Raw genomic sequence first — 27,227 nt, forward strand, 5'->3', positions numbered from 1 at the left:
ACAAGCGAATTCTGAACGGGTTTTGATTTTCAGTGTCTCATCAGCAGTCAGGCTGCCAATGAGTTCGATAAGCAAACCGAACCGGTTTCGGTTTGCTTATCGAACTTCGGTTTGCTTATCGAACTCGACAGAAGCCTAAGGATCCGACGCATGACGTCACATCTATCTCAAAACCATAGTGCGGATGAACAAAGCCCACGCGCGTCCGATTGGCTGAGAGCCGCCACGATCCGCCGCGAGGACCAATGGGAAGCGAGAAGACGGCAGCCCCGTGCCTATGCGCTGTGGGGATTTGCGGCTCGCGATGGCGAGCGGCGATGAGTTGGGCGATGGCGACTGGGAGGAGGAGGTGGAGGTCAGTGGTGAGGGTCAGTGGTGAGGGTCAGTGTCTTAGTCTGGGGGTGGTGAGGGTCAGTGGTGAGGGTCAGTGTCTTAGTCTGGGGGTGGTGAGGGTCAGTGGTGAGGGTCAGAGTCTTAGTCTGGGGGTGGTGAGGGTCAGTGGTGAGGGTCAGTGTCTTAGTCTGGGGGTGGTGAGGGTCAGTGGTGAGGGTCAGAGTCTTAGACTGGAGGTGGTGAGGGTCAGTGGTGAGGGTCGGTGGTGAGGGTCAGAGTCTTAGACTGGTGGTGGTGAGGGTCAGTGGTGAGGGTCAGAGTCTTAGAGTGGTGGTGGTGAGGGTCAGTGGTGAGGGTCAGTGTCTTAGAGTGGGGGTGGTGAGGGTCAGTGGTGAGGGTCAGAGTCTTAGACTGGGGGTGGTGAGGGTCAGTGGTGAGGGTCGGTGGTGAGGGTCAGAGTCTTAGACTGGTGGTGGTGAGGGTCAGTGGTGAGGGTCAGAGTCTTAGAGTGGTGGTGGTGAGGGTCAGTGGTGAGGGTCAGTGTCTTAGAGTGGGGGTGGTGAGGGTCAGTGGTGAGGGTCAGAGTCTTAGACTGGTGGTGGTGAGGGTCAGTGGTGAGGGTCAGTGTCTTAGAGTGGGGGTGGTGAGGGTCAGTGGTGAGGGTCAGAGTCTTAGACTGGGGGTGGTGAGGGTCAGTGGTGGGGGTGAGAGTCTTAGACTGGAGGTGGTGAGGGTCAGTGGTGGAGGTCAGAGTCTTAGAGTGGGGGTGGTGAGGGTCAGTGGTGAGGGTCAGAGTCTTAGACTGGAGGTGGTGAGGGTCAGTGGTGAGGGTCAGTGGTGAGGGTCGGTGGTGAGGGTCAGAGTCTTAGACTGGTGGTGGTGAGGGTCAGTGATGAGGGTCAGAGTCTTAGAGTGGTGGTGGTGAGGGTCAGTGGTGAGGGTCAGTGTCTTAGAGTGGGGGTGGTGAGGGTCAGTGGTGAGGGTCAGAGTCTTAGACTGGTGGTGGTGAGGGTCAGTGGTGAGGGTCAGTGTCTTAGAGTGGGGGTGGTGAGGGTCAGTGGTGAGGGTCAGAGTCTTAGACTGGTGGTGGTGAGGGTCAGTGGTGAGGGTCAGAGTCTTAGAGTGGTGGTGGTGAGGGTCAGTGGTGAGGGTCAGTGTCTTAGAGTGGGGGTGGTGAGGGTCAGTGGTGAGGGTCAGAGTCTTAGACTGGGGGGGGTGGTGAGGGTCAGTGGTGAGGGTCAGTGTCTTAGAGTGGGGGTGGTGAGGGTCAGTGGTGAGGGTCAGAGTCTTAGACTGGTGGTGGTGAGGGTCAGTGGTGAGGGTCAGAGTCTTAGAGTGGTGGTGGTGAGGGTCAGTGGTGAGGGTCAGTGTCTTAGAGTGGGGGTGGTGAGGGTCAGTGGTGAGGGTCAGAGTCTTAGACTGGGGGGGGTGGTGAGGGTCAGTGGTGAGGGTCAGTGTCTTAGAGTGGGGGTGGTGAGGGTCAGTGGTGAGGGTCAGAGTCTTAGACTGGGGGGGGTGGTGAGGGTCAGTGGTGAGGGTCAGAGTCTTAGACTGGGGGTGGTGAGGGTCAGTGGTGGGGGTGAGAGTCTTAGACTGGAGGTGGTGAGGGTCAGTGGTGGAGGTCAGAGTCTTAGAGTGGGGGTGGTGAGGGTCAGTGGTGAGGGTCAGAGTCTTAGACTGGAGGTGGTGAGGGTCAGTGGTGAGGGTCAGTGTCTTAGAGTGGGGGTGGTGAGGGTCAGTGGTGGGGGTCAGAGTCTTAGAGTGGGGGTGGTGAGGGTCAGTGGTGAGGGTCAGAGTCTTAGACTGGAGGTGGTGAGGGTCAGTGGTGAGGGTGAGAGTCTTAGAGTGGGGGTGGTGAGGGTCAGTGGTGGGGGTGAGAGTCTTAGACTGGAGGTGGTGAGGGTCAGTGGTGAGGGTCAGTGTCTTAGAGTGGGGGTGGTGAGGGTCAGTGGTGGGGGTGAGAGTCTTAGAGTGGGGGTGGTGAGGGTCAGTGGTGAGGGTCAGAGTCTTAGACTGGAGGTGGTGAGGGTCAGTGGTGGGGGTGAGAGTCTTAGAGTGGGGGTGGTGAGGGTCAGTGGTGGGGGTGAGAGTCTTAGACTGGAGGTGGTGAGGGTCAGTGGTGGGGGTGAGAGTCTTAGAGTGGGGGTGGTGAGGGTCAGTGGTGAGGGTCAGAGTCTTAGACTGGAGGTGGTGAGGGTCAGTGGTGGGGGTGAGAGTCTTAGACTGGAGGTGGTGAGGGTCAGTGGTGGAGGTCAGAGTCTTAGAGTGGGGGTGGTGAGGGTCAGTGGTGAGGGTCAGAGTCTTAGAGTGGGGGTGGTGAGGGTCAGTGGTGAGGGTCAGAGTCTTAGATTGGGGGTGGTGAGGGTCAGTGGTGAGGGTCAGAGTCTTAGACTGGGGGTGGTGGTGATATGCTGGACCCGTGGCATCACTCGTTCACTGCTCTCGTGTTTTTGTCGTCTTAAGTTTTGTTGTCTGTGGAGGAGACTTCTGAAGGACGCTGCTACTGGGGAGTTAAGGGGCAGTCGCCCTCCAGCAACAACGGAGCGCAGAGGAGCGACGCTCACAACAATGAGCGTAGCGTCGGGCGACTAAAACGCAGAAAGTTGGCGCAGTAGGGGGCGGGGGGCAATGTCGGTGCATCTGCCAGTCGTCTCAGGCAGCCGACCCGCGGCAATTGGCGCTGGAGGATTCAAGCTCCTGACTCGTAGTTAACGGGATCGACACAGTCAAGTTAAATAAATACTTTAAAAGTTCATTATCGCGCTCTCATAACGTCACTACAACGTTGACTGTGGAACGCGTGGGTCAATCACATCCCATAGTTGGGCCAACCAAATGCCAAACGTGAAACCAACGTTTGGCCAATGACATGCCAACTTTGGGCCAACTTTGCATGTCTTCTGGGTATTTATTGCATTGCAACGCCTTACCGCAGCTTTCAAGGTTGTTTTTTTCTGTTCTCGTTGCCGAAGCATATACGTGTTTATACTGGTAGGAACCTCCTGGTTACACCAGCCCACAGGGGCTTATTGTGTCCGTCCATCGTGCAGGGAGGGGCTGGGTGGGGAGGGTGGGGAGGGGCTGGGTGGGTGGGGAGGGAGGGGCTGGGTGGGGGGTGGGAGGGGTGGGGCTGGGTGGGGAGGGGCAGGTTACCCCGTGGTGCCCTTATAAAACTCAACGTTTAACCTACTCACGCCGGCTTGTGCCCGCCCTCACAGTCGGGCATATTTGCGGAATACACCACGCCGCCGTTGACCCTGGCCATTGACCGAGCAACCCAACGTTCCTACCAGCTCCCTCCGCAGGAATGTGTTTTTCTTGAGTCCGCCTTTCAAGAGCACCACCTCGTGAGATGACAAGAGTGGAACGTGAAACGGAGTAACGAGTGTTCGGGCAGCCACGGCTCAATCACCTGGCGAAAGCGACCGGACAGCCCCCAACAACGCAGCCCACGTCCTTGCGTCCTCCGCGTAATGCAGAATCAGAACGTGTCGTTATGCATTCCAGTTTAGATTACAAATACGATCCATGTGAAGACAATTCCCTGTGTATAAAGGAATTGAGGGGGCTGTGTGGCAAAAGGACGTGGTCACCACAACGGGCTACAGCGGGGATGAAATCCGTGCGTGGGTGTTACGTGTGGTGTGGATCAGCGGACGGACATGAGGCTGCCGGTTAACAGTTAAGGCGGTCGTGATTTGAGCAGATACACAAAGGGGTGGAATGGCAGCTGGAGTTGAGTTAAGCCTGGAGAGGAAGAGAGAGAGAGAGCGGCTGGGTTGTGAGACGTTAACTACCTCGCCTGGTATGCAGGTGGTGGTAGGTTCGATCCTAACCCCTGTATATTTGCAGTTTGCACGTGGTAGTGGGGATTTTCCTCCGGGTTATCCCTCCACATTTAAAAAAACATGCGTTTGGAATATCTGGCTGCTTTACATTTCCACACGATGAACAACTTCGTTGAGCTATCATCTGTGTCCAGGTCGCTTCTGAAAAAGAGCTGTATCGCTCAGTGGGCCTTACCATGGTAAAATGAAAATTGAATAATACAAGTATGAGAGTGAAGGTACATATGCTTTCGATTGTTGCAATTGTGGAGCAGTATATTTTACTAAATCGTGTTACCCATTTACTGTAGGTTCAAACGTACACGATTGTCGGAGTCTTCTCTTGAATGTATGAAGCTAATGTTACTGGTTAGATGTAGTACAATTTAGGCGACGTTACAACAGTACTACAAATTCTCTGCTCACGCTGCTTCTGCTGCTGCGTTGGCAGTGCTGTGCAAGCACTAATACACAAACAAAACTCAACACATTCATCAAGGACACCGTGGCCCTAAAATGAAAACTATTTAATCGGCGTCGTGGGTTTTAATTGGGCAATATTTCATTCCACCAATAGGTGTCAACATGATCACTGCTCACGCTCGTTTTGTTTGCTTTTCATCTTGTTCCAGGAGCAATACGTGGTGGTTGAGCTGTCTGGCATCATAGACTCGGATTTCCTGGCCAAGTGCAACAACAGCTTTAAAATACTGGTCAGTGGAGGTTATGTGAGTTTGCGCTTACCTAATATTTTAGCTCTGCTTGATATATTGCGTGACATTTTTTTGGGAATGTCAAGTTATGGTAGCATTGTACTGAAATGAGTGATGGGTGGACATAATAATAATGATGATGCATCATTCATGCAATTTGCATATCGCAATGCTGCACAATCTTCCAACACGGAGGTGCATATATAACGATTTTTCAGCCAATTAATGAGTGTGTATGTGTGGGAGGAAACCAAAGCACTCGGAGAAAATCCACACTTGCGAGGGGACAATACTCTTATCCTACACAGATGTAGTAGGTGATGTTAGTTCTTGCTTTAGTAGAAACTGTCTTCTATTGGCAAACCAGAGTAAGGCACCTACTCGATGCCCATCAGAAGGATATTTCGTAAAATGTATGCGATCCAACAACCCTCGGTTCCAAGATCGTGGATTACAGGCGTGCGCCACCGCCGCCCATCGGCGTTCACGTGTCTCTCGCCAGTGTAGGCAATTCCACATTGTTGTTGTGGTAATCAGTTTATCCGCATGACAACCGCAAATTCAACTCCCGCAAATTTAATTTCGATTGTATCAACCGCGAAGAGATGGTGAGCTTTCAAACCATGGCTGGCCTTAAACTCTCAAACCGATTTAATCGAATTGTCTTTAAGATGAACTGGAATGTTTTGTTGTGTCATGATAAAAATATGTTCTGCTGCAGTGTTATTGTCCCAACAAGAGCCAAACTGTTGAACAGGATTAAAAAAATACCTCGGCACGTTAAAACAATTCCCAGAGCAATGCTCTACGTCTGTAAAGGTTCCAAGCTGAATGTGTGTATAAAGTGAGTGCCTGGAATTCCATTGCATGCTGTGATGCTCAGCAGAGCATTGCATTTTTTTGCTCTCTGCTAGGTTGTAATATTTCATTTTAATTTTTCCACTTGACCCGTGGATGTGCCATGTGATACAAGCTGTGTATTGCCAGCCAAAGCTGACTTGTGGTTTAGTTTGACATCGATCCAACACATTTGATTTGCACCCAAGGGATTAACGCTTGCACGCACGCCAAACACTTCTATTGTAACATCTAATTTCTCTTTTGCGTGTAATTAGCTGTATACATTCCACAAGTTGATGAATGAAAGTTCACGTGCAATATTAAACGAAAAGTAAGCTGGTGTGAATGAGGTCCCCTCACGCTCTCATCCATCTTATCCTTCATTCCCGATTTTGTCTCACGATACAACTCAATTATCCACACATCATGTATAATGTGTGCAATAATATCGCCATAATACAGGTGTTTTTGGGTTAAATGCGTAAATACGAATGTGTCGTTAAACCCGCCACCACCCGACACAGCCAATTAGTAAGCTTTGTCACGTAAACAGAACACGCCAAATCGTTACTAGTACAGCACACCTGTGTGTTGGAGAGCAAATCCACAACATTTACAATCTGAGTATGACGTTTTGCCAGTAATTACAACTAGCATTATCAGGTGGACAGCCACGTTTGTGGATAAATCCTCCTGTTTCGTTCCTTAAATAGAGGAATAATATCTCCCTGTAAGGGGAACGATGGCACAGTGGTTACAGCACATTGCGCTATGAAGCCAGCCATGGCTAATGTCAGTGGCCAGTGATATATGAACTGGTTCTGGCCCCCCTTCACCAACACGCATGGTGAAGTTTGAGCCAGCAACCCACCATGACCAACACAGCATGGCGAGCCCTTCATGTAGCAGTGAACTTGCAAAGGGCTCTACATTATTGATGTTGCGTCCCCCTAATTAGATCTCAGAAGAAAGCAGCTTTATAGTTGGTGATTATAACTGGTTTTAATATGTTGTGGTTACAATGATGATGATGCACTTCACCAAGGAAAGCCTTGCTGAGTCTCAAGACTCATTCAGGAGGGTTCTGTATTGCAATGCTGATCAAATTTCATTAGGCGGTGTTTGACAATTGGAAGTATACCAGAGTTCCTGGAGGAAACCCATGCATGTCATGAGCTAACACTTAAAGCTCTACTGAGATTGATAGCTGTGCTGTCATCTAACAGTATTGCATTCCTAGCCTACAATACCTCGTATACTCAAGTCGTCTCCCAGGCTCAGCCCTGCTTATCTTATATTTTCTGATGAGATTATGCCCATTCATGATCATTTAGTCACTGAAAATGAACCTGTTGCAAAGTTGCTTATTAGTGGTCCAGATCTCAAATTTTACCAACCATCGGTTGCCATGCAATCTTTTGTGCATTTCAATCTTCATTCCCATTTGAATGGAGAAGGCTGGTGAACATGGAAGTTGGACCATAGTCAATTGCAAGAGGTGGAAGTCTTGACAAGCTCTGCCCCAGAGGTCGCAATCGGGTACCCGATACCCATACCCTACTCGATACCCGGCTACCCGTACCCGGCCGGGTACGGGTAGCCGTTTGCGACCCTGGTGCGGCCGGGTACGGGTACGGGTACGGGTAGGCCGTGAGTCACTGGTGAGTAACCGTTTGTCACTCATTTCCCAACGTCTTGTCTCTTCTCACAATTCAAGTTCCTAGAATCAACCCACCTGCGCCTGCATCATGGCTTCATCCCAGAGGTCGCAATCGGGTACCCGTACCCTACCCGATACCCGGCCGGGTACGGGTAGCCTGGTATCGGGTAGGGTACGGGTACCCGTTTGCGACCCTGGTGCGGCCGGGTACGGGTAAGTAATCAAAACCCGTTTGCGACCTCTGCTCTGCCCTAACCCAGCTTTACTGTCGCCCATTCTCATGTCCACACTGCCTGCAGGGGGTGGACACGGATGAACCCATCATGCAAGTGGGTGGCTGTGTCTTTGCTGGTCGATACGAAGGTAATGAACAACATTCCTGGTTGTGTGGTTTCCTTGGGAGTTATCCGTGCTATCGACTCCATGACTTAGTTCAAGTCCAGGCTGAACAACCGCCTTTGTTCCTCTGCCTGTGACTGGCTTCCGCTCTATTAAAGGCTATGCCAACTGTTTGTGTGCAGTGTCTTCAGATGCGGTTGCATTTAAATGCTACGTACGTCAAAATTGTGTGATATTTGTTGCATGTTAAAATGTGAGTGGCTTGAGCTTGTTTTTTTTTCATGGAAACACATTCGTAATTTTGCGTGCTGTACTTTTGCACTTGCTTACAGATGCACTCGGGACGTGCGTGTTATTCAAAGAAAACTCCACTTCAGGTTAGTGTTGCAAAACGGATTGACTGATTGGCATTTCTGTATTAACATTGCGTAAAGTAGCATCGTTTACTCTAAGGTCCTGGTATGGTCAGTCATAATATCGCTGTTGTACTCAAGCATTGGCTGGTGTTCTTTTCAGTTGATGGTCCTCGGCTATTCGTGACAATTCCCACATTTCTTTGACCGAGGTCAGTCTATTCCACCCAAGGACGACCACTTGACTTCCAACAAACGAGGTTGACCCGCACCTCCGATTAGCACGGTTGGCTACGTACGGTGCTAAATAAGTTCAACGTACATACATACGACCTTGACCAGGATTTAAATTCATAGACTCATGACTTAATGTCCTGCTGTTATATCAACTCAGCCATTTCCTAGCTTCTGTGATAGTAATACATCTCATGCTGCTATAGGAATAAATAACTTGATATTAGTGCTGAGAAATACTTGAGGCATCGTGATTTTGTGTATGATACTGAAGGTAAAATCTCCCTTTACTTGAATGGGATTCTAACGGTACTATATAGTGGCGATTCTTGGAATCGCCACAACATTTTTAATGGGGATGTTGGCATTTACATCAAAAGAACGGAGATTCTTTGACAGCTTAGCAGTCATGCATATAGTTATCATGCCTTTCAATGGAAACTCCTGAGTCTCTTTTAAATTGAATTGGAATCTTGGTGGGAATTTCAAGGGTCACCTCTTAGGTGGTACACTTTGGCAATGCCCCATAGAAAATATCGATTATCCAGGAGTCTTTAACGATCCCTCATTCCTCTTGGGAATTGTATTCCATTTCAATAGTTGGATCGCGATTCTGGGTTAGCAATTACAGTAATCGCCCAGCACTAATATATACACATGTATGCATATGCAGGTAGAGCAGCAGATATAATAAACATTTAAAAAATAGGAAGTTGTGGAATGACGCGAGGATCACTGATTAATTTAGCTTTTTATGATCACGATACATGCATCAAATGCGTGTTTGAGAATGTGTTTTGATCTTCTTGGTTCTGTCGGTAAAGTCACGTAGAAGGGAAATAATACAATAATAAAAATAAAACATAAAATACAATTCTCACGACGTTTCGGCCACAACGTAAGCAGCCGTCCTCAGGTGAAGAACAGATCTGTCGGAAAGACAGCGTCTACGTGACTTTACCAAAAGAACCAAGAAGATGAATCCCTGCAGTCACGAAAGCTTTAGATCGAAATGTGTTTTGATTCGTATGTTGGGTGTACGTGACCCCTGTAGCCACGAGTGGCCACTGCTTCACCCCTCCGTTTAACAAAAATAATAAATTTTTGGAAGCAAATTGGGACCCCTGACTCGCAACAATTCATGGAATTGTAGGAGGAGTAGGGTTTGTTTAACTCCTTAATAATTACCAGCATGGACAATGATTCGCCTCGTGACAAGTTGTGGGAAAACCAATTTATTGGGCATTCCTTACCGTTTCTCAAATTTCTTGCCACAGGCAATCATTCATTGGCAGTCACGAATGTAAATGTTTTGGAAATTCACAAAGTCATTTCCCAGTAAATACCACATGTCATCATCTTCGACTTATTCTTGATGGTGGCCAGGTGGCTTGGCTGACTATTTTAACGTCAGATCTCTGAACATGTTGCGTTTATTTCTGTTGAATGTATAATCTTAATCAAGTTGTTTTAACACTCCTTGCACATATTGTGTACAATGCATATTTATTTAAATGCACTTTGCAACGACATATTTTTTCCACATTTATTGATTTAATTTCAGTTACTATACCCTTTGGTTCTTTCGGTAAAGTCACGTAGGTATAAAATAAAAATAGTTACTACTTTTGTATGTGTTGAGATATATTGCGCCATACTTGTCTCAATAGACTCTCACCTGGTTACAAACAAAGTTTACGCATCCGTTACCTCAATTAGACTATGGGTGTATTCATCCTCACGTGACGTCTGGGCATTACGCAAAACTTGGTACAAAGGAGCGTTGAAGGTGTCACGATACGCGTCGCTGAGCCGTGAGCGATGACGCCTGCTTCTCTTGTTTTACAGGTCCTGGGGACGCGTCGGAGGGCACGGCCTTGAGCTACCAATGTCACACGGCCAAGAAGCTGCTCATGCATCGAACGTTCCTATCCGAAAGGCAATCATCTGAGCCCATCTCTGGTGAGAAAAAGGGGGCGGCAGTGAGTGAGGGAGGGCAGGCACGACTATCCCTTGACTCACCGGTGCCGGAAACGTGACAGTCAAGGTCATAGCACCGAATGATGCAATTTGGTTTTTATCCGGTAACGTCACGTGCTCGCAAAGGAACAAGGTAGTTGTGTGTTGTACTTTCAGCCTCCTTTGCCTCCCCACTCTGACATGAAACAGACGTGGGACAGAAGGAAGGTTATGTATACCTGCACCAATTGTTGAAATAGTAGATCAGAATAGAATGCTTTAGGAAAACTGAGTTTGTGAGTAGAATGTTTTCAACCATTACATATTACCTCATGACATGCGATTGAAAACTGGACCACATTTTAATGATAGCGCAGTGGGTAGCGCACTGCATTATGAACCTGGTGGCCACAAATTTGATTCCTGACCACTGCTAATATCAGTGACGAGTGATATCTGAACTAATTCTGAGCTCTTCGGCTTCACCAACCTAAATGGATCAGCATGATGAAGTACAGTGGTACCTCGGGATACGTCGTTAATTCGTTCCAGAAGGTAGGACTTATACCGAAAATGATGTAGACCAAAGAATTTTTCCCATAAAAAATAAAGGGAAAGGAAATAATCCGTTCCAGAGTATAAGAAATTATATTTTATATGGCATATTTTACATTAATGGAGTTGTATAAAATAATTTAAAACACTACTTATTACTAAAATGCATACATAAATGAAAATACATGCATAAATAAATTAAAATAAATTGAAATAAAAATAAAATTTAACATCACTTTACCTTGCTGAGAGGAGTTGATAGCCTACGAGGATGGTGGTGAGGAAGGGGAGGAGTCGTGAACGGGGTCTACGTGGGTACGCGGTGACTCATCCCGACCCATACAAGTTCTAGCAAGCGCGTCGTATCCCAAGACATTTTTTCTCTCGTCAAAACACGACGTATACCAAATTCGACGTATTCCAAAGCGGTCGTATAACGAGGTATGACTGTATGTCAAACAACCACCATGACCAACACAACATGGGGGGAGGCCTTCAACCAGCAGTGGATTGACAGAACTCTAACTATGTATTTTTTTAATCCACACACATGTCTGGATAACAAGTCATCCAGCAGTAGTTTCCCAGAAGCGCTACATTTATCCGATCCACGTTTTACCCAGGAAGAGAGCAGTCACCGAGAACTGGCAGCAAATTCATTCCGTTTGCTTTTATCGACGAGTAACCACGTTAGATTATGGGGTCATTTTCACAGATAGTTGTAGATAACGGTGTCTGCCAATAGCACCCCCAATATCAATGCAGATGAGGGGAGTTTGACTGTACTGGTGGCAGTCGCAAGTACCATTACAGCGGTGTTCTTCATTGCAAGGCCCGTGGGCCACTGGCGGCCCCTGGTGGCCTTTAGTGCGGCCCCTGATGGCCTTTAGTGTGGCCCCTGGTGGCCTTTAGTGCGGCCCCTGGTGGCCTTTAGTGTGGCCCCTGGTGGCCTTTAGTGCGGCCCCTGATGGCCTTTAGTGTGGCCCCTGGTGGCCTTTAGTATGGCCCCTGGTGGCCTTTAGTGTGGCCCCTGGTGGACTTTAGTGCGGCCCCTGGTGGCCTTTAGTGCGGCCCCTGGTGGCCTGCAGTAAGGCCCCTGACGTGCAGCCCCCGACAATACACAACACGTGAAAACACCCCTTGCAGGCGGTGTGGCGGCTCTCGCACCGATGCCTTATCGGCGAAAGTGGCCCCCCTCTGAAATGTAGTGAAGAACGGTGGATTACAGCACGAGTGACCCTGACCCAATCGCACCACCCTCACCCACCCTCCCACCCGCAGGCATCGAGGCGATGCAGTTAGACTCGCTGGAAGGATACCGCCACTCGTCGGGATACCACTGGCAGCCGCCCAAGGAGGAGATGAACACAGACGTCACAGGAGGTGACGACGAGGATGAGGACGACGATGACGACGACGGCAAAGATGACAATGGGGACAACGACGGCGACGATGATAACGATCACGGTCGACGGCGAGCGGAGGCTGCGGTGCCCAGCCCAGGAACAGCGAACGAGGGCAACAAGGAGGCAGTACCCGAACCATCTCCCGGCACGAAGGCTGAAGCCTCAATTGTGCCGTGATGGCCCATCAATCTCCAGTGGTTCTTTTGTCGGGCTGACTTTTTCACTGGCTTGCGCAGAGTGGGCCGTGTAACATGCCCACTAACGTTAACTCAATTGTTTCTTTGCTCAAAGGAGTAACAGCAGAGTGGGCCACATCCTGCTAAAGGCCTGAACCAGGGGAGAAAATTCCACGTTTCCCATCGTGGGAGCCATTCCCTCCACAGGTTGACAACTACTGACTTGCTGCAAAGTGGTTATGTATTTTATTTACCTCCAGAAGGATGATGATGGGCTGAGTTGACATCCACCTTCTGGTAAGAGTTACACTCCCTAACCACACCACCACATTCTGCAATGTAATTATTACGAGACATAATAAACCGGTATTGAGCTGCATACGGCTAATGTTTAAGTCAGCTCTGTGCCATCTCTAATAGGCTGAGCCTATGTAATTGACACTGATGATGTATCCTGTGCAGGTTGTTTGGTAATGAAGTCACAGCACACTGGCATCGGTGTTGCCACGTTGAATCTACGTAGTGGGAGGAGGTGGCTTATGATGCTTGTGCAATATCCTGAATGTCCCTTGAGGTTTGTATTGGTCTTTATGTCATTGGTCGAGGGAAACTTCCATTCACTCGGACTGTGTGTACACAATGTAGATACATGTCATGTAGACGTGTTAATAAAAGTTGTTTTGTTCACCATGACCCTAATGGAGTTGAACATGGAAGTTTGGAATGTTTGGGTACATTTTGTATGTTGACAATACCGCATAAAGTCAGCGCTATTATAAGTCGGTAACATCAGTCCCGTTTACAAGGCTGTGCATTAAATAAAATCATTGTTTGGTTTGCATTTATTTACAGCATTTATTTTCCACACGTAACACAAAGTACACTCAGATACAAGCTCAATTATCACAAACATCCAGTACTGTCCACAACACACCGACATCAAACACTCAGTATTAAGAAAAACACTCAACTGGCTACAGCATCCAGTATTATCCTCAACATTAAAAAAGCGAAATGCACAAGACGTTTATTGTGGGCCGTGTCCGTTGTTTTCCCCTGTGCCATGTTAAGAAAAAAGCAGAAATTAGTCAAAATGCTGAGCATATGTAGTTAAATAACTTTACATTGTTCACTGCAGCCAAGAGGCAAGGAAGCATTTGTTATTGGCAATTTAAAAGTCTAAGTTGCTCACAAAGCAAGGCATCGATGAGGTCTGAGTTGGCATGTAATGACGCATCAATTAAAATCTATTGTGCGTGTTAAGATACATTTTTATTCGTATATGTTCTGATTAGTTTTAGGTAAACTCTGCAGCCACTAGATTCTATTATCATGATCCAGAATTAGAATTCAGCGAATCACAAGGGAGCAAATTATAAAAAAAAACATTATGTTTGAGCGTATGTACGTTGAACTTCTTTCGCACTGTACGTAACCAACCGTGCTAATCCGTTACCCACTCAAATCTATAGTCATGGATTTTCCTTCAAATGGCTAATAATGGCCAATTGATAGACTCCTTAGCTTAGGTCTCTGTGCTAATTTGCGTATTAGAGTTGAGATGTAGCTTGCATATACCCTGCTGCAGTATTGTAGTGTGTTTTCTGTCCTTTCAAAAAGTATAAAAGGTGCCTCTCAGCATGTTAAACTGTTAATTCCTCGTGAAACAGCATGCAGGTGCTGCTTGTGGTTTCGTGAATAGCAGTGACACCAATGTTTACATTTCAGTGGTGCAATTTTATTGATGAGCAAGCACACTGATGAATTGATGGGCACACACATTGTGTATTGATGCTCTTCAGCCCTAATTGGGCAGCTAGTGCAAGTTTTGACTCGTTCACATGAGTTGCCGTTATGTGCCCCATAGGCTCGGATTATAAAAGATGTGTGGGTTAGGCACCGGGGTCTAATCTCCAAATTGTCTGCTGTAACAAGCGCTTGGGTGCTTCTCAGTTGGCAGCCTTGAGCCAATGGTGGGGATATCCACATTCCTGTGAGAGAACAAATCACTGTGGACTTCCAGTACTTGTTTTATTGACTCCAGACGGATGGTGGGATTTGAATGAACAATTTCTACAATTGTGAAAAAAATTCAGTAATTTTAAAACGTTTACTCAATAACCGCCACCCCCCCCCACTGCCCCTCAATTTTATGCCGATTGTGATACCGGTGGCATGAGATGAAATATATTTTCAGAACTCTCGCAGGGAAGTACATCTCCCCTTGTTAGAGAACGGCCCGCAGAAGAGGTTATTACAGAACCAATACTGAGAACACGTCAGGCGACCTCTGGTCCACACAGTAGGGGCAGCACTTTCCCACCCACCCTTAATATTTGTCACGTGACAATCATGCAACAGTAAAACTGTCGCTTGGCAAAGTGCGGAACCATATTTATTGGGGGGGTTTGCCGTCATTTGGTGACTGGGTTCAGACCCTCAACTCGCTACATTCGAGAACCCATTTAATGACAGGCGGTTGCCTGGGTTTGAACCCAGGTCCTCGGTGGTGATAGCTCGCAGCTACGAGCTGCCCAGTCACCTCGCACTGCAGCACCACCTGGCAGTGGTTCACTCGCTGCACTATGAACCCAGCCACCTGGGTTCACTTACCAGCCATCGACAACATCAGCGGCATATGGAATCTATACCAGCCCTGGACCTTCCTTCGGTCAGCTCGGCCCTAAAATTGTAGCTGTGTGTTGTGCAGTGAATGCTGCAATATTGAGGTAGTGCAAAATGGCACCGTGTCTTCAAGGCCTCGGCAGTAGAGGAATACAAATAATGCTTTGGCTCTTTTTGATCCGCCGGGATGTTGTCACAAACCAACAAATTAGCAGAAGACGTCCCCTATTCAGGGAGGTAATGGTGGCACCAGGCTCACATCTGAAATCAGCACAAGCAATGGGACGGGGTCGTAAAGACGCCTAACGGTTAAGTCTTCATCCGGTCAGAGGTCATGGCAGACACAACGCTCGCACGCAACTTGTAAGAAGTTTAGCGTCGACAGATGGCAGTGTACCATGCCGACAAAAATCGAGGGGGGGGGTTCTTTTAACAATGTCTATGTTCAACGTACACGTTTAAACAATCACATCATCTCTTGACACAAATGACGTGGAGGCGGGGGGGGAAACGCCCCACATAGCGTGGCAGTCAATATGCGTGTTTGTGTAATCCATAAATAGTGGGAAGCTTTCTCGGAAATCTCCAACATTTGGAGATATGCGCAGTCTGCGGCAGTGTTTCAGTCGACGAGATCCATGGGTCGGGGGAGTTGATTTCTATAAATAACAAGCACCGATAATATTAATTCTCGGAATATTTCTCGTTGCACAGCGCAAATTCCTCTTCAGTCGGTCTTGACAAGGCCCAATTTTTTCAGATATAACAGAGATGAGAATCGTATTCCACTGGTCAGCCAACCGATGGAATATCTGCGTACACGATCTTTCATCACAAAAACAGGAAATGAAGTGAAATCCGCCAGTCCGGCTGGCCAATTTGAGTTCAACAGGAACGAGAGCTTTACAGTTTCTCCATGAATTGTGTTCGAGAATACAGATTGTAATTTAATAAAGAAGAGTCACTGCTGTGCCTTTCTGAGAAGTATGTAATATCGTTATAATAGACAATTGTCTCAATATGAAAATGAGAGACTTTGTTCCAAATGACAAAATCCGTACAGATATTTCAGCATCCCAGAAATTGGTAATTTTTTGCATCAATGTGTCCATGGACTTAATTTTCAACGTAAGTTACCTCTAAAATTAAGCAAAAAATATCCGCGTTTCATCTGGTTCATGCAGAGGCGAGCTGTCCCTGGTTGTTTCTGCTTCACCGCTGTCCTGTTGGGTGGCCTGGCTTTCTTCAAAATGACCCCCTTCGTAGAGCTACGATCCCTGCGTTTGATTTATAACGTTCAAAAGGATATTGACGGAGTCCAGTCCTGGACGATGTTTTATTTTTATAGCTGTTGGAATTCCCTGTCTAAGACTCAGTGGGGGCGAAACGTCAACAAACAGCCACGTCTTTAAGTCTTGCCGAAATGCTCATGTCTACGTTTGGGGGGCGAACAGGTGGTATGAACGCGGCTCGGGCAGGTGGGGCATGCCGGGGTAAATGCAGCATAACAAATTTACGTTGTGCCGCTGGATAATCTATTTAAATAAGTAGACAAATAAGGTCGTGTGTAAGTGCTTGCTGAAATTTTACGTTGCAGGATCATGAGAGATGGCATTTGCTTGGGGAGGCCTTCATCCAGCAGAGGATTATGGCTGGTGATGAAATGGTATGCAGCCAAAGCCCCTTTTAAAAGTAGTGAATAACCTAACATCCACTCTCGTCGATGGTTGTCTCTTACACACCGGATAAAACCATGTGCACAATATTCAGGTCACGACCCTATCAGCTTCGACTCTCGTTTAACAGCCGAGAGGAGCCGTCACATGGGGATGCTGTCTGAGAGACGGTCAATATCCCGGCACACTTGGAGAAACTCATCCTGAATTTCCGGATCAGCATCGGCCCATCGGAAGCCGCCCATGGATCTCGCCGACGCCTCGCTGTCGTATTGCGGAGCCGACCAGGCTGGTGAATAGTGGCCTTGCTGCTGTTGTTGTTGCTGCCGTTGCTGCTGCTGTTGTTGTTGCTGCTGCTGATGCTGCTGCTGCTGCTGCTCGTAGCTACTGCCCTGCCGCTTCCTCTCGCTGCTCGAGTCCGGGCTACTGGATCCCAGCAGCATGAGCGACGAGTCGTCGCTGCTGCAAGCGCCGGGCAGATACGACGCCTCGGCCTGCCTGAGCCGCGAGCAGCTAGGCAGCGTCTCGCTCCACGACAGGTGCATGGGGAAGTCGGGGTCGTCTCCCGCGCACGACTCCCCGTCGCGTTGCACCTCCCGCCTCCGCACCTCCGCCTTGCCACCCGTCTTTCCCCGCCCGCCGTGCCCGTTGCCCACCACCCCCACGTGGGCAGGGTGCCTGCTGTTGGCCGACCGCTGTCTGCCGCCCCCGGCGCCGCTCTGCTCATCGCCAACGCCGTCACCGCCGCCTTCTGAAATCCGCACGCAGATGAAGGACTCGGACACCGACGCGTTGTCCTGCAGGCAGCCGCCGCCATTATCCCTGCGCTCCATCGAGCGGCAGCTGCTGGAGATGCTGCCCTTGAGGTCGATCATGTCCAGCAGCTCCGGGTGGACCTGAAGGAGGCCGCCGTTGCCGACGACGCCGCCGTTGCGGGACGCCTCGTGTTGCTGGTGTCGCGGCGCCGAGGGAGGCAAGCGAACGCCGCTGTCCAAGAAGCGACGCGGGGCCACGTCGCGCCAGCGCACGTGCAGCAGGCGGAGGTAGAGCGCCAGTCCGCTCGCGGCAAGGCAGAGCGCGAGCTCGGCCAGCCGCAGGCAAATGAGGAGAGCGTCACGCCGCGCCATCGCCAAACCCTCATCGCCCTCCGCCTCCTCGTCGTCGCCGGCCCGGCGAGCGAGCCCCTGTGAGCTGATGGCGGCGTAGAAGCAGAGGCAGAAGTAGGGCCCGGCCACCGCGGCCACGAGCAGCACCACGGCGGCGGACGCCTGCAGGCCGCCACCCGCGGGGCCGCCGTGGAGCGCCAGGCCGTACAGTTTGGTCTTGCACAGGCTGGCGGCCCGCAGCTCCTTGCGCCGGCAGCGCATGGCACGCCGGAGGCCGGGGAAGGCCGCGACGTACGCGAGCGACAGCGCCAGGCCCCACGCGGCCGAGAGCGCCCGGCTGACCATGAGCAGGGACGGCCCGAGGCCGCCGCCGATTTCCGCCGACGGCGCAGGCGGCTCGCCGCGCCTCTCGAAGCGCGGAGGCGACGACGGCGCCGCCGCGGTCGGCCCCTCCGCCGTCGCTGCATCCGCGAGCCCCGCGGCGGCGGCGGCGGCGGCCAGCGAGAGGGCGAAGTGAGCGAGCACCGCGGCGAGCAGTGCCAGGGGCCCGGGCGTCCCGCGCAGCAGGGGCACTCGCGTGCGGGACGCCACCAGCGTCGCCAGGAAGAGCGCGGCGAGCGCCGAGCCGGGGCACGGCAGCGCCGCGTCGTGCAGCAGCAGCAGGGGGAGCAGCGGCGGCGGCGTCGACGACGGCGGCGGCGGCGACGACGACAACGACGACAACGACGGCGATCGCTCGCTCTGAAGCCAGAGTAGCGACGCGGCCCTGAGCGAGGACAGCAGCAGAGCAGCGCCGCTCGACACGGCGAAGTGGACGCGCGCCGCCGGGAAGTGTCGGGCGCCCGGGGAGAGGGCGAGCGCCGCCAGGGAGAGCAGCGCGAGCAGCGCGAAGCAGGCGCCCAGGCCGTACGCCAGGCTGGAGCCGACGCCGGCGGGGCCTCCACACGCCCACGCCGAAGCGGCCGCTCCCGGCACGGGGAAGAGCGGGGCCACCCGCGGGCGGAGATGCCACGGCGGCCGTCCCCTTGCGGTGGCGGCGGTGGTGGTGGGGTCGGAGGTCGTGCTCGCGTTGCCCGTGGGAGGGGGCGTCCGTGCGTCCGTCGTGTGGGATGGGGGCGATGATGTCAGCTCACCTGCGCACGATGAATACAAAAATGAAATGGTCTAAGTTCGATGTTAAGATGTCGTGACTGATCGCTAGAATAGCACCGCACTTCACATCTTCCTTTGCTCTGATAGAACGCGCAGTCGACAATCAGCCTCGACGGTTGGCTTTTTTCTTCATCATTATAAAAATAAAGAAGAGTCCTGAAAATAATGTTACAGCCGCCAATTAAATCACTATATTAGGCCTCATTGTTCACACCAGATGAACGCCTTTCAGTGCCCTGCAACGAAAATGTTTGTCATACGGCAATGGGACCAAGATCATGAATTCTCAAAGTTGTAATGTGTCAGTGAAACAGCAGATATGTCTGTTTTTGCGTGCAGTCTTTGTTTCCTGGGCTGACACCACCAACTCACTACACATGAGACCGCGGTTTAATGAATGGTGGCTAAAGTCCGGATTGAAACTCAGGATATCGGTGTTGCCAGGCCGTGACACTGTCCTCACCTGCTCAGCGACCCCAGTCACCTCCAATAGAGGACATCATTTCACTGTCGCCTTGCCCAGCGACGGCATTTCACGGATTGGTGATCGAGACCCTGTTCCGATTTGTTGACCTAAAGCAGCCACCCCAATAATGTCGCTCGCAGCCGACCTCGAACGAGGGACAGGGTGCCTACGCGCCATCGTCCGTCCAGCAGCAGCTCAGGGGCCGTCCATAAATGACGTCACGCGACTTTGGACGATTTTTAACCCCCCCCCCCCTCGTCACACGGCGTCACAAAAAGTCAGACGCCCACCTCAAATATGACGTCACAAAGCTCTGCCCCCCCCCCCCACCAAAACCATATTTCCATTTTGAAAATTAAACATGCTTCAAATCGCTTTAAACTATTGTCATTGTCGTGCGTATTTAATGTGGCGCTGCACTCTGATGTTGTAGGAGTGTTGTTATAACATTTAGTGTTGTAACAATTAGTGTCGTTATAACAATTAGTGTTATAACAATTAGTGTCGTTATAACAATTCTACCACGACCGCTCCCGCACGCCACCACAACCACCACCCCACAAGGCAGCCCTGTGCGTTCCGCGCAGTGTGCTTTGGGGGGGCGCGGAATTGAGGCACTGACGACGTGCCCTGGTTTGTTGTTGTTGTTGTGCCCTGGTTTGTTGTTGTTGTTGTGCCCTGGTTTGTTGTTGTTGTTGTGCCCTGGTTTGTTGTTGTTGTCGTAGGCCCGGAGGTGGCAATCCTCTCGGTGTGCCTCATCAGCTGAGCGTTAAACAACACTCAGCCCGCCACCCCCCCCCCCCCATCTCTCTCTCTCTGATCGTTTCCCTTCGTCTCAGTTTACTTTAGGCCACAGGCCGATCGGCCTTAAAAGGATCGTGTCTCTCTTTGCCGGAGATTATGTCAAGGTGACAGAACGCAGTCGCGCCTTCAACACTCAGAGATTTGCTTCACTTTCGCACAGGCTGAAGAATTAAACTTTGGCGTTTCATGCAAAAGTGAGATTCCGTGGAAATGGAATCTCGTTTAGGAAAACGTGTTTAATAAAACCGCATATAATTGTGCAAATGTCACATTGTTCTCTCCTTTTACTTAAGACTTATTATTATTTTACATCACACTAATGTAACGTCGAAATGCGACTGCATCTGAAGACGCTGAACGGGAAACTTGGGGCATGGACACCCTGGGGAGGGGATGTATCTTTATCCATACTCTTTGGTTCTTTCGGTAAAGTCACGTAGTTAGAAATAAAATAAAACAAATCACGACGTTTTGATCGCAACACAAGCGATCGAAAAGTCGTGTTTTATTGTATTTCTAACTACGTGACTTTACCGAAAGAACCAAAGAGTATGGATTCCTGCAGTCACGGAAGCTTCAAATCAAGATCTGTATTCATGTTAAGGAGAGAAATACCGCCACAGGCAGAGGTAACGAAGGGAGGAGACCTTGAGCCTGAACTTGAAAACGGTGGCAGGGATTCAACAGCGAGGATGGTTTGTGGGAAGGGAGTTCCAGACGACTGGAGGAGCAGAGGAGTAAAATCATTTTCCCGCTGAGCGGAGGTCAACTGGACTGTCGCCTGATGAAGCTAGTTGCAATTGCTGGCGAAACGTCGTACTCAGATTGTAAATGTTGTGGCTTGGCTCTCCGACACACCGGTGGTGCTGTACTAGTACACTACACTATACACTACACTGCTATACACTACACTACTACACACTACACTACTACACACTAGTGCTGTACTAGTGACGAATTGGCACGTTCTGTTTACGTGACGACCCTTACTAGTTGGCTGCATTGGGTGGTGGCGGGTTTAACGACACATTTATATATATTTACGCGATCTAACCCAAAAAAGCCTCTATTATGGATGATATTGGTCGTGACAGCCTGCCACGTGTTAAACCAACTGGGGGGCTTTGACGAAAGGCCTTGCTGGTGCATAGAGTTCACAGGGGGCAGGGGGGGGGGTAGAGTGAGAGGCAATGACGAGTCCACGGAATGATCGTGAAGACGGCAAGTGTGATCCTTGACATGGATCCAGGATTGTATCGGGAGCCAGTGGAGCGATCGGGGTGATGTGGTCTTATTGACGGGTGCGGGTGAGCTGTCTGCCAGCCGCATTTTGGATCATCTGGAGTTTGATGATGGGGAGATTCGTGGATGCCGTGAAGGAGGAGGGAGTTGCGTTTGTCGAGCCGGGGATGCGATGAAGGCTTGGATTAGAGTCTCGGTGGCAGCTGGGGTAAGGAAAATAATGGATGTGAAAAGTGAACATTCCATTTTTTTTCTAACATAACACAGGCCGCAGCAAGTTAAGATACGACTGCAAACAGTCCTGGATTTTTTTTCTTCATAAAAAGCCTACAATGAGTCACATCTACTGTGGATGTCTCTGTGGAATAAATCAAACACATTTTCAAGTCTTTTATGAATTCTTTTTTTTTTCCCACAGACAGGGTCTTTTACTTCACTAAACCCACGCAAAATTCTCCACAGTTGCGCTGTCTCCTTCCTTCAGGCTCGAGTGATCCCAACTGGGTGCCCAATTATTGTCCTCATAAACAAAAAAAGCCACCTCCAGCAAGTTCCTTGCACACAGCACGGGTCCGTGGCTGCGTGTGTGCACGAACGGTACACAAAGACCCCCCGTGTAGCCTGTAACAGACTGCAGGGGCAAGTGCTGTTAGCGAGCAGCACCTATGAAGGCCGGCACGGAACACGAGGGGGTAGGTGGCCAACACCACGCCCGGCCGCCTTTGTCTCCCTAGTGGCGATGTTTGCACACCGCACCAGGTACTGATTTGAGGCTGAGTCGACCTAGGGGACGCCCAGGACCCGTTCAGATAATCGTCGCTGGTGTTGACCGTGAGCGGGAATCGAATTCGAGTCGCCGGGTTTGTAGCGCAGCGTAGCGCTAACCGCTACACTACCGCACATTAGCAGAGTAATGATGCATCGATTAGTTGATGAATGTACATTTTAAAAACCTTATCATCAGCCATAATCGACCCACTGCAATCCACAGCGGGATGAAGGTCTCCTCCGCCAGTCCGTAGCCATCTCTCGTGGTCTTGCCATACAACAATCCATCGGCACACGATCTGTCTTTGCGGTGGCTGCTTCTCTTGGAGCGCGTTCCCTACTTTCGTCTTGCTGCCACTCGTTGGGTTTCCGGTGACCTGTTCTGCCCTGGCCCATTTGCATTTCTCTGAAAATAATTGTAATAATACAAATCTACGTCTGTAAGGTGTGCATTTCATCCGTAGATCCCGATGCACCGTGTGTGGTAAGCAGGACATAAACAGAACCAGGGTACACGGCCAGAACTAGGGGATGAATACCAAATTTAATAAGGTGAGTTTTCGAGAGCAACTCTTGACTGCCTTCTTCTTGGTTCTTTCGGTAAAGTCACGTAGAATGGAAATAATAAAATAATAAAATAAAACATTATAAAATAATTCTCACGACGTTTCGGCCACAACGCAAGTAGCCGTCCTCAGGTGAAGACCAGGTCTGTCGGGGAGACAGCGTCTGAATGAAACAGCACCATGCTTGGAGCGTATATTTAAGCTGGGTTGGATGGGGGGGAAGGGCGCCTTTATTTTATTATTTTATTATTACCATTCTACGTGACTTTACCGAAAGAACCAAGAAGATGAATCCCTGCAGTCACGAAAGCTTTAAATCGAAATCTTGACTGCCTTATTACCAAAGGCAAAGCGTTTCACAGTCTTGGAGCGGCTTTGGCAGTCACCACGATGTCTGTAACCCTCCTGATCCAAGTGTTCCTCCTGTCCCCAGACAAATTCCAACTCTCCATGCCCTGTTGCTCAGACATCGAACCGCGCGTGTAGGAATCCACGTTGGTTTTTTTTTCATTTACGTTTTTGTTGCCTGTGATATGTTCACATGGCCCATGCTGCTACTCGAGGCCACGACAACCACCACAATGATAAGATAATAAAAACAATAAAAATTGTATAGGCTCATTTGTGTTGTTTCCCATTCTTTTTTTGTAATTTCAACAGTTTTGTTCATTCCGTTAGCTTTAAAAAATATATATTCTTACACACACAATTTGATGCATTTATTGGGATATTTTAAAGTGTAGACATTAATCTATCAACCGATTCGTCATCACAACCCAGATTCTCAAAGACGCTTCCTTAAATTTTGACTTAAAACTTTCGTGACTGCAGGAATTCATATTCTTGGTTCTTTCGGCAAAGTCACATAGATAGAAAATAAAATTAAAATAACAAATATTTTTTTTTTAATGAAATTTAAATAAAAAGTAATACAATTTTTTTTCTATCTACGTAACTTTACCGAAAGAACCAAGAATACGACGCTTCCGAAGTTTGCCTTCAGTTTTATAAAGTCGATACTGACGCTCAGATGAGACTCTAGACAATGATTTAACTGCACTGTTAGACGCACCCGATGCCTGCCAGCCCTGATGCGTGAGACGACACCACCGCCACTATTTCAAATGTTCATCGGGCAACTCGTGAAGCCATCCACCGGCTCGCCAACATCAGCGTGGACACGTCTACAGTGTACACAACGCTGTTGAGCAACAATACGAAGCGAATGGCAGGAGCAGCAGTTGCGTGAGAGAGAGAGATAGAGCCGAGCCGTGATAATTATCATCGCTGGCAGTGGCCGAGGCCAGCTGCACGACCCATTCCAGATAATGTAATCTCATGTTTAACACTGGTCAACACACTTTTTCTGGCATAAGGTATTCCAACGGTTTGAAGGTAATTTTGGGGTGCTGATTCCAAATCTGGCATCAGTTTTTGTCTATCACATCAGGTTTTTTGAGATATCAAATATTGCACTTTAAATAAAAACTGCAGAAGAAATATATTAAATAAATGTGGATATCTACATAAAATTATATTATAAACACACTATCCTAAAAATACAGCACCATATTTTAACACTAAAGCAGTCACTGACTCGCAACAACTTGCAATCATAAGTGACAGAGTTAATTTCGTGTAAAATCAATGAAAATGGGGTATGCCGATAGCATACAAATGAGATGTGATAGAGCAAATCTGAGATTAGATTTGGAATCAGCACCCTGAAATTAGTCTAAAACAGCTGCAAAAGTCCAGGCCAGAAAAAAAAGATTTTTTTGTTGACCAGTGTAATTAAAGAAATAAAAAACCCTTCACGTAAATTAGGGCATGGACGTGCCCGAGGCGGTCACTGTGTGCACTGGCAAATGGGATTTGCGGAGAGCAGAGATGGAGTGTTAAAGAACGAGGAGATCGCACGCGCAGATCGCAGGGGGCGGGTTCCCGTGAGGGCGGTGCCGCGTCCACTTCAAGCGGCTGTGCGTACACGTGTGTCAGTGTGTCACGTGTGTAGTGTGTGTGTGTCACAGTGTGTCACGTGTGTGTCACGTGAGTGTCACGTGTGTGTGTCGTGTGTCACGTGTGTGTGTGTGGGGATGTGTGAGTGTCGTGTGTGTGTATATGAGTGTGTGTGTGTGAGTGTCTAGTGGTTATCGCTACGCTACGCTACGAACCCAGCCACCCGAGTTCGATTCCCGCTCACGGCCAACACCCAGTGACGATTATCTAAACCAGCCATCCCTAGGTCGACCTGGTGCAGTGTGTAAACATCGCCACTGGGAGACAAAGGCGGCCGGGCGTGGTGGCACCTATGAAGGCCATGCCGGCCTTCATAGGTGCTCGCTAACAGCACTTGCCCCTACAGTCTGTCAAGGCTACACGGGGGATCTTTGTCTTTATCTTTGTGCGTGTATGTATGTGGGTGTATGTGTGTGTGTATTAGTGTGTGTGTGTATTAGTGTGTGTATGTGTGTATGTGTGTGGAGAAAGACGACGTATTGGTTAACGCACGTATTTGTTGAGTTCAATTCCCGGCCATGGCCAGCACGACTGGTGACTGACTGCGTGACCAATTCCTCAGCCTCCCCGAGGTTTGCCTCGCATCATGAGCGACTCCCTGCAGTGTTCAATAAACATCAGCACTGGGGAGACAAAGACGGCCTGGTCTGGTGGTGGCCACACCACCCCCCCTTCGTGCACCGTGTCGGTGTGCAGTGGCGCGTGTCAACTACACTTGCCCCAGCACCCTATGGGGCCGTCCATAAATGACGTCACGCGATTTTGGACGATTTTTGACCCCCCCCCCCCCTCTTCGTCACACGACGTCACAAAAAGTCAGACCCCCCCTCAAATATGACGTCACAAAGCTCTGACCCCCCCCCCCCCCCCAAAATATAAAACATGCTTCAAATCGCTTTAAACTATTGTCATTGCAGTGCGTATTTAATGTGGCGCTACACTGATGTTGTAGAACGTGTTGTCTATATTTATTAAAAGTTGCGCATTTTGATGTGACGTCACATTTCTCACCCCCCCCCCCCCTCGTCACACATCGTCACAAATGTCTGACCCCCCCCCCCCCCTAGGTGCGTGACGTCATTTATGAACGGCCCCAATGTAGGCTACATGGTGGATATTTGTCTATGTGGTGTGCAAAGCCAAAACATCTTGTCACGTTCCATGCCCCTTACACTCAGACGCCTTCCCCCTCTGACGAACGTCTCACTGCCCCAGCTCCGGCTCCTTTCTCCGCCTTTCACTCACCTTCACTCACCCTCTCACTCACCCTCTCACTCATCTTCTCACTCACCCTCTCACTCACCCTCTCACTCACCCTCTCACTCACCCTCTCACTCATCCTCTCACTCATCCTCTCACTCACCCTCTCACTCATCCTCTCACTCACCCTCTCACTCACCCTCTCACTCACCCTCTCACTCACCCTCTCACTCATCCTCTCACTCACCCTCTCACTCACCCTCTCACTCACCCTCTCACTCACCCTCTCACTCATCCTCTCACTCACCCTCTCACTCACCCTCTCACTCACACTCTCACTCACCCGCTCACTCACCCGCTCACTCACCCTCTCACTCACCCGCTCACTCACCCTCTCAGTCACCCTCTCACTCACCCTCTCACTCACCCTCTCACGCACCCTCGCTCAAACCTTCACCTCTCTGCCTTCTCCTCTCACCCGCTCACTCACCTGCTCACTCACCCTCTCACTCACCCTCTCACTCACCCTCTCACTCACCCGCTCACTCACCCTCTCACTCACCCGCTCACTCATCCTCTCACTCACCCTCTCACTCACCCTCTCACTCACCCTCTCACTCACCCTCTCACTCACCCTCTCACTCACCCTCTCACTCACCCGCACACTCACCCTCTCACTCACCCTCTCACTCACCCTCTCACTCATCCTCTCACTCACCCTCTCACTCACCATCTCACTCACCCTCTCACTCATCCTCTCACTCACCCTCTCACTCACCCGCTCGCTCACCCTCTCTCCGTAATCTCTCCCCAGCCCTCCTCCTCCTCCCTCCCTCCCTCTCTCCGCTCACAAACTTCCTCTTCTCACAGGTACACGTGCGTCTCGTTTCGTGCCGTGCCCGCTCATCACGGCTCCGACGCCACTGGCTTCGGCCCAAAGCGAATTTAGTGGAGGAACGGCGCCTGGTAATTTACGTCCCAGTCCTCTGCGCGGAATGCCCACGAGAGAGGGCTGGGGGTGGGGTGGGTGGTGGTGGTGGTGATGACTCCCGTTGGTCATTAAAATCGGCAGATGGTCTCCTGCCAGATGCGCCTCCCTCGACAAGATTTTGGTGCCCGAGGGCCTATGAATCCCTTCAGAGGATTTCGCTACTTTGCATGCAGTAATTGCTTTTCTTTTACTATTACGAGAGGCACAGTTTACGGAC

At 49.8% G+C, this 27,227-nt stretch overlaps 2 protein-coding genes across 2 annotated transcripts in view; one reads left to right on the forward strand and one right to left on the reverse strand.

Moving 5' to 3' along the window:
- The first annotated feature begins 242 nt into the window (after positions 1–242).
- Positions 243–13,082, forward strand: GTF3C6 (general transcription factor IIIC subunit 6). Its single transcript, XM_078860735.1, has 6 exons — positions 243–355; positions 4,793–4,873; positions 7,673–7,736; positions 8,045–8,089; positions 10,148–10,261; positions 12,095–13,082. The coding sequence occupies exons 1-6, from the start codon at positions 278–280 to the stop codon at positions 12,394–12,396; spliced, it is 684 nt and encodes a 227-aa protein (XP_078716861.1). The 5' UTR covers positions 243–277; the 3' UTR covers positions 12,397–13,082.
- Positions 13,083–16,839: 3,757 nt separating this feature from the next.
- Positions 16,840–27,227, reverse strand: part of LOC144934894 (uncharacterized) — a 56,042-nt gene continuing 45,654 nt past the window's right edge. The window contains exons 4-5 of the mRNA XM_078861162.1: positions 17,085–18,935; positions 16,840–16,856 (exon numbers count right to left, since the gene is read on the reverse strand). Of these exons, the coding sequence (XP_078717288.1) occupies positions 16,840–16,856; positions 17,085–18,935 (1,868 nt within the window). The remainder of the gene's footprint in view (positions 16,857–17,084; positions 18,936–27,227) is intronic.

The sequence above is a fragment of the Lampetra fluviatilis genome, chromosome 11, assembly GCF_964198595.1.
Source record: "Lampetra fluviatilis chromosome 11, kcLamFluv1.1, whole genome shotgun sequence".
Lineage (NCBI taxonomy): Eukaryota > Metazoa > Chordata > Hyperoartia > Petromyzontiformes > Petromyzontidae > Lampetra > Lampetra fluviatilis.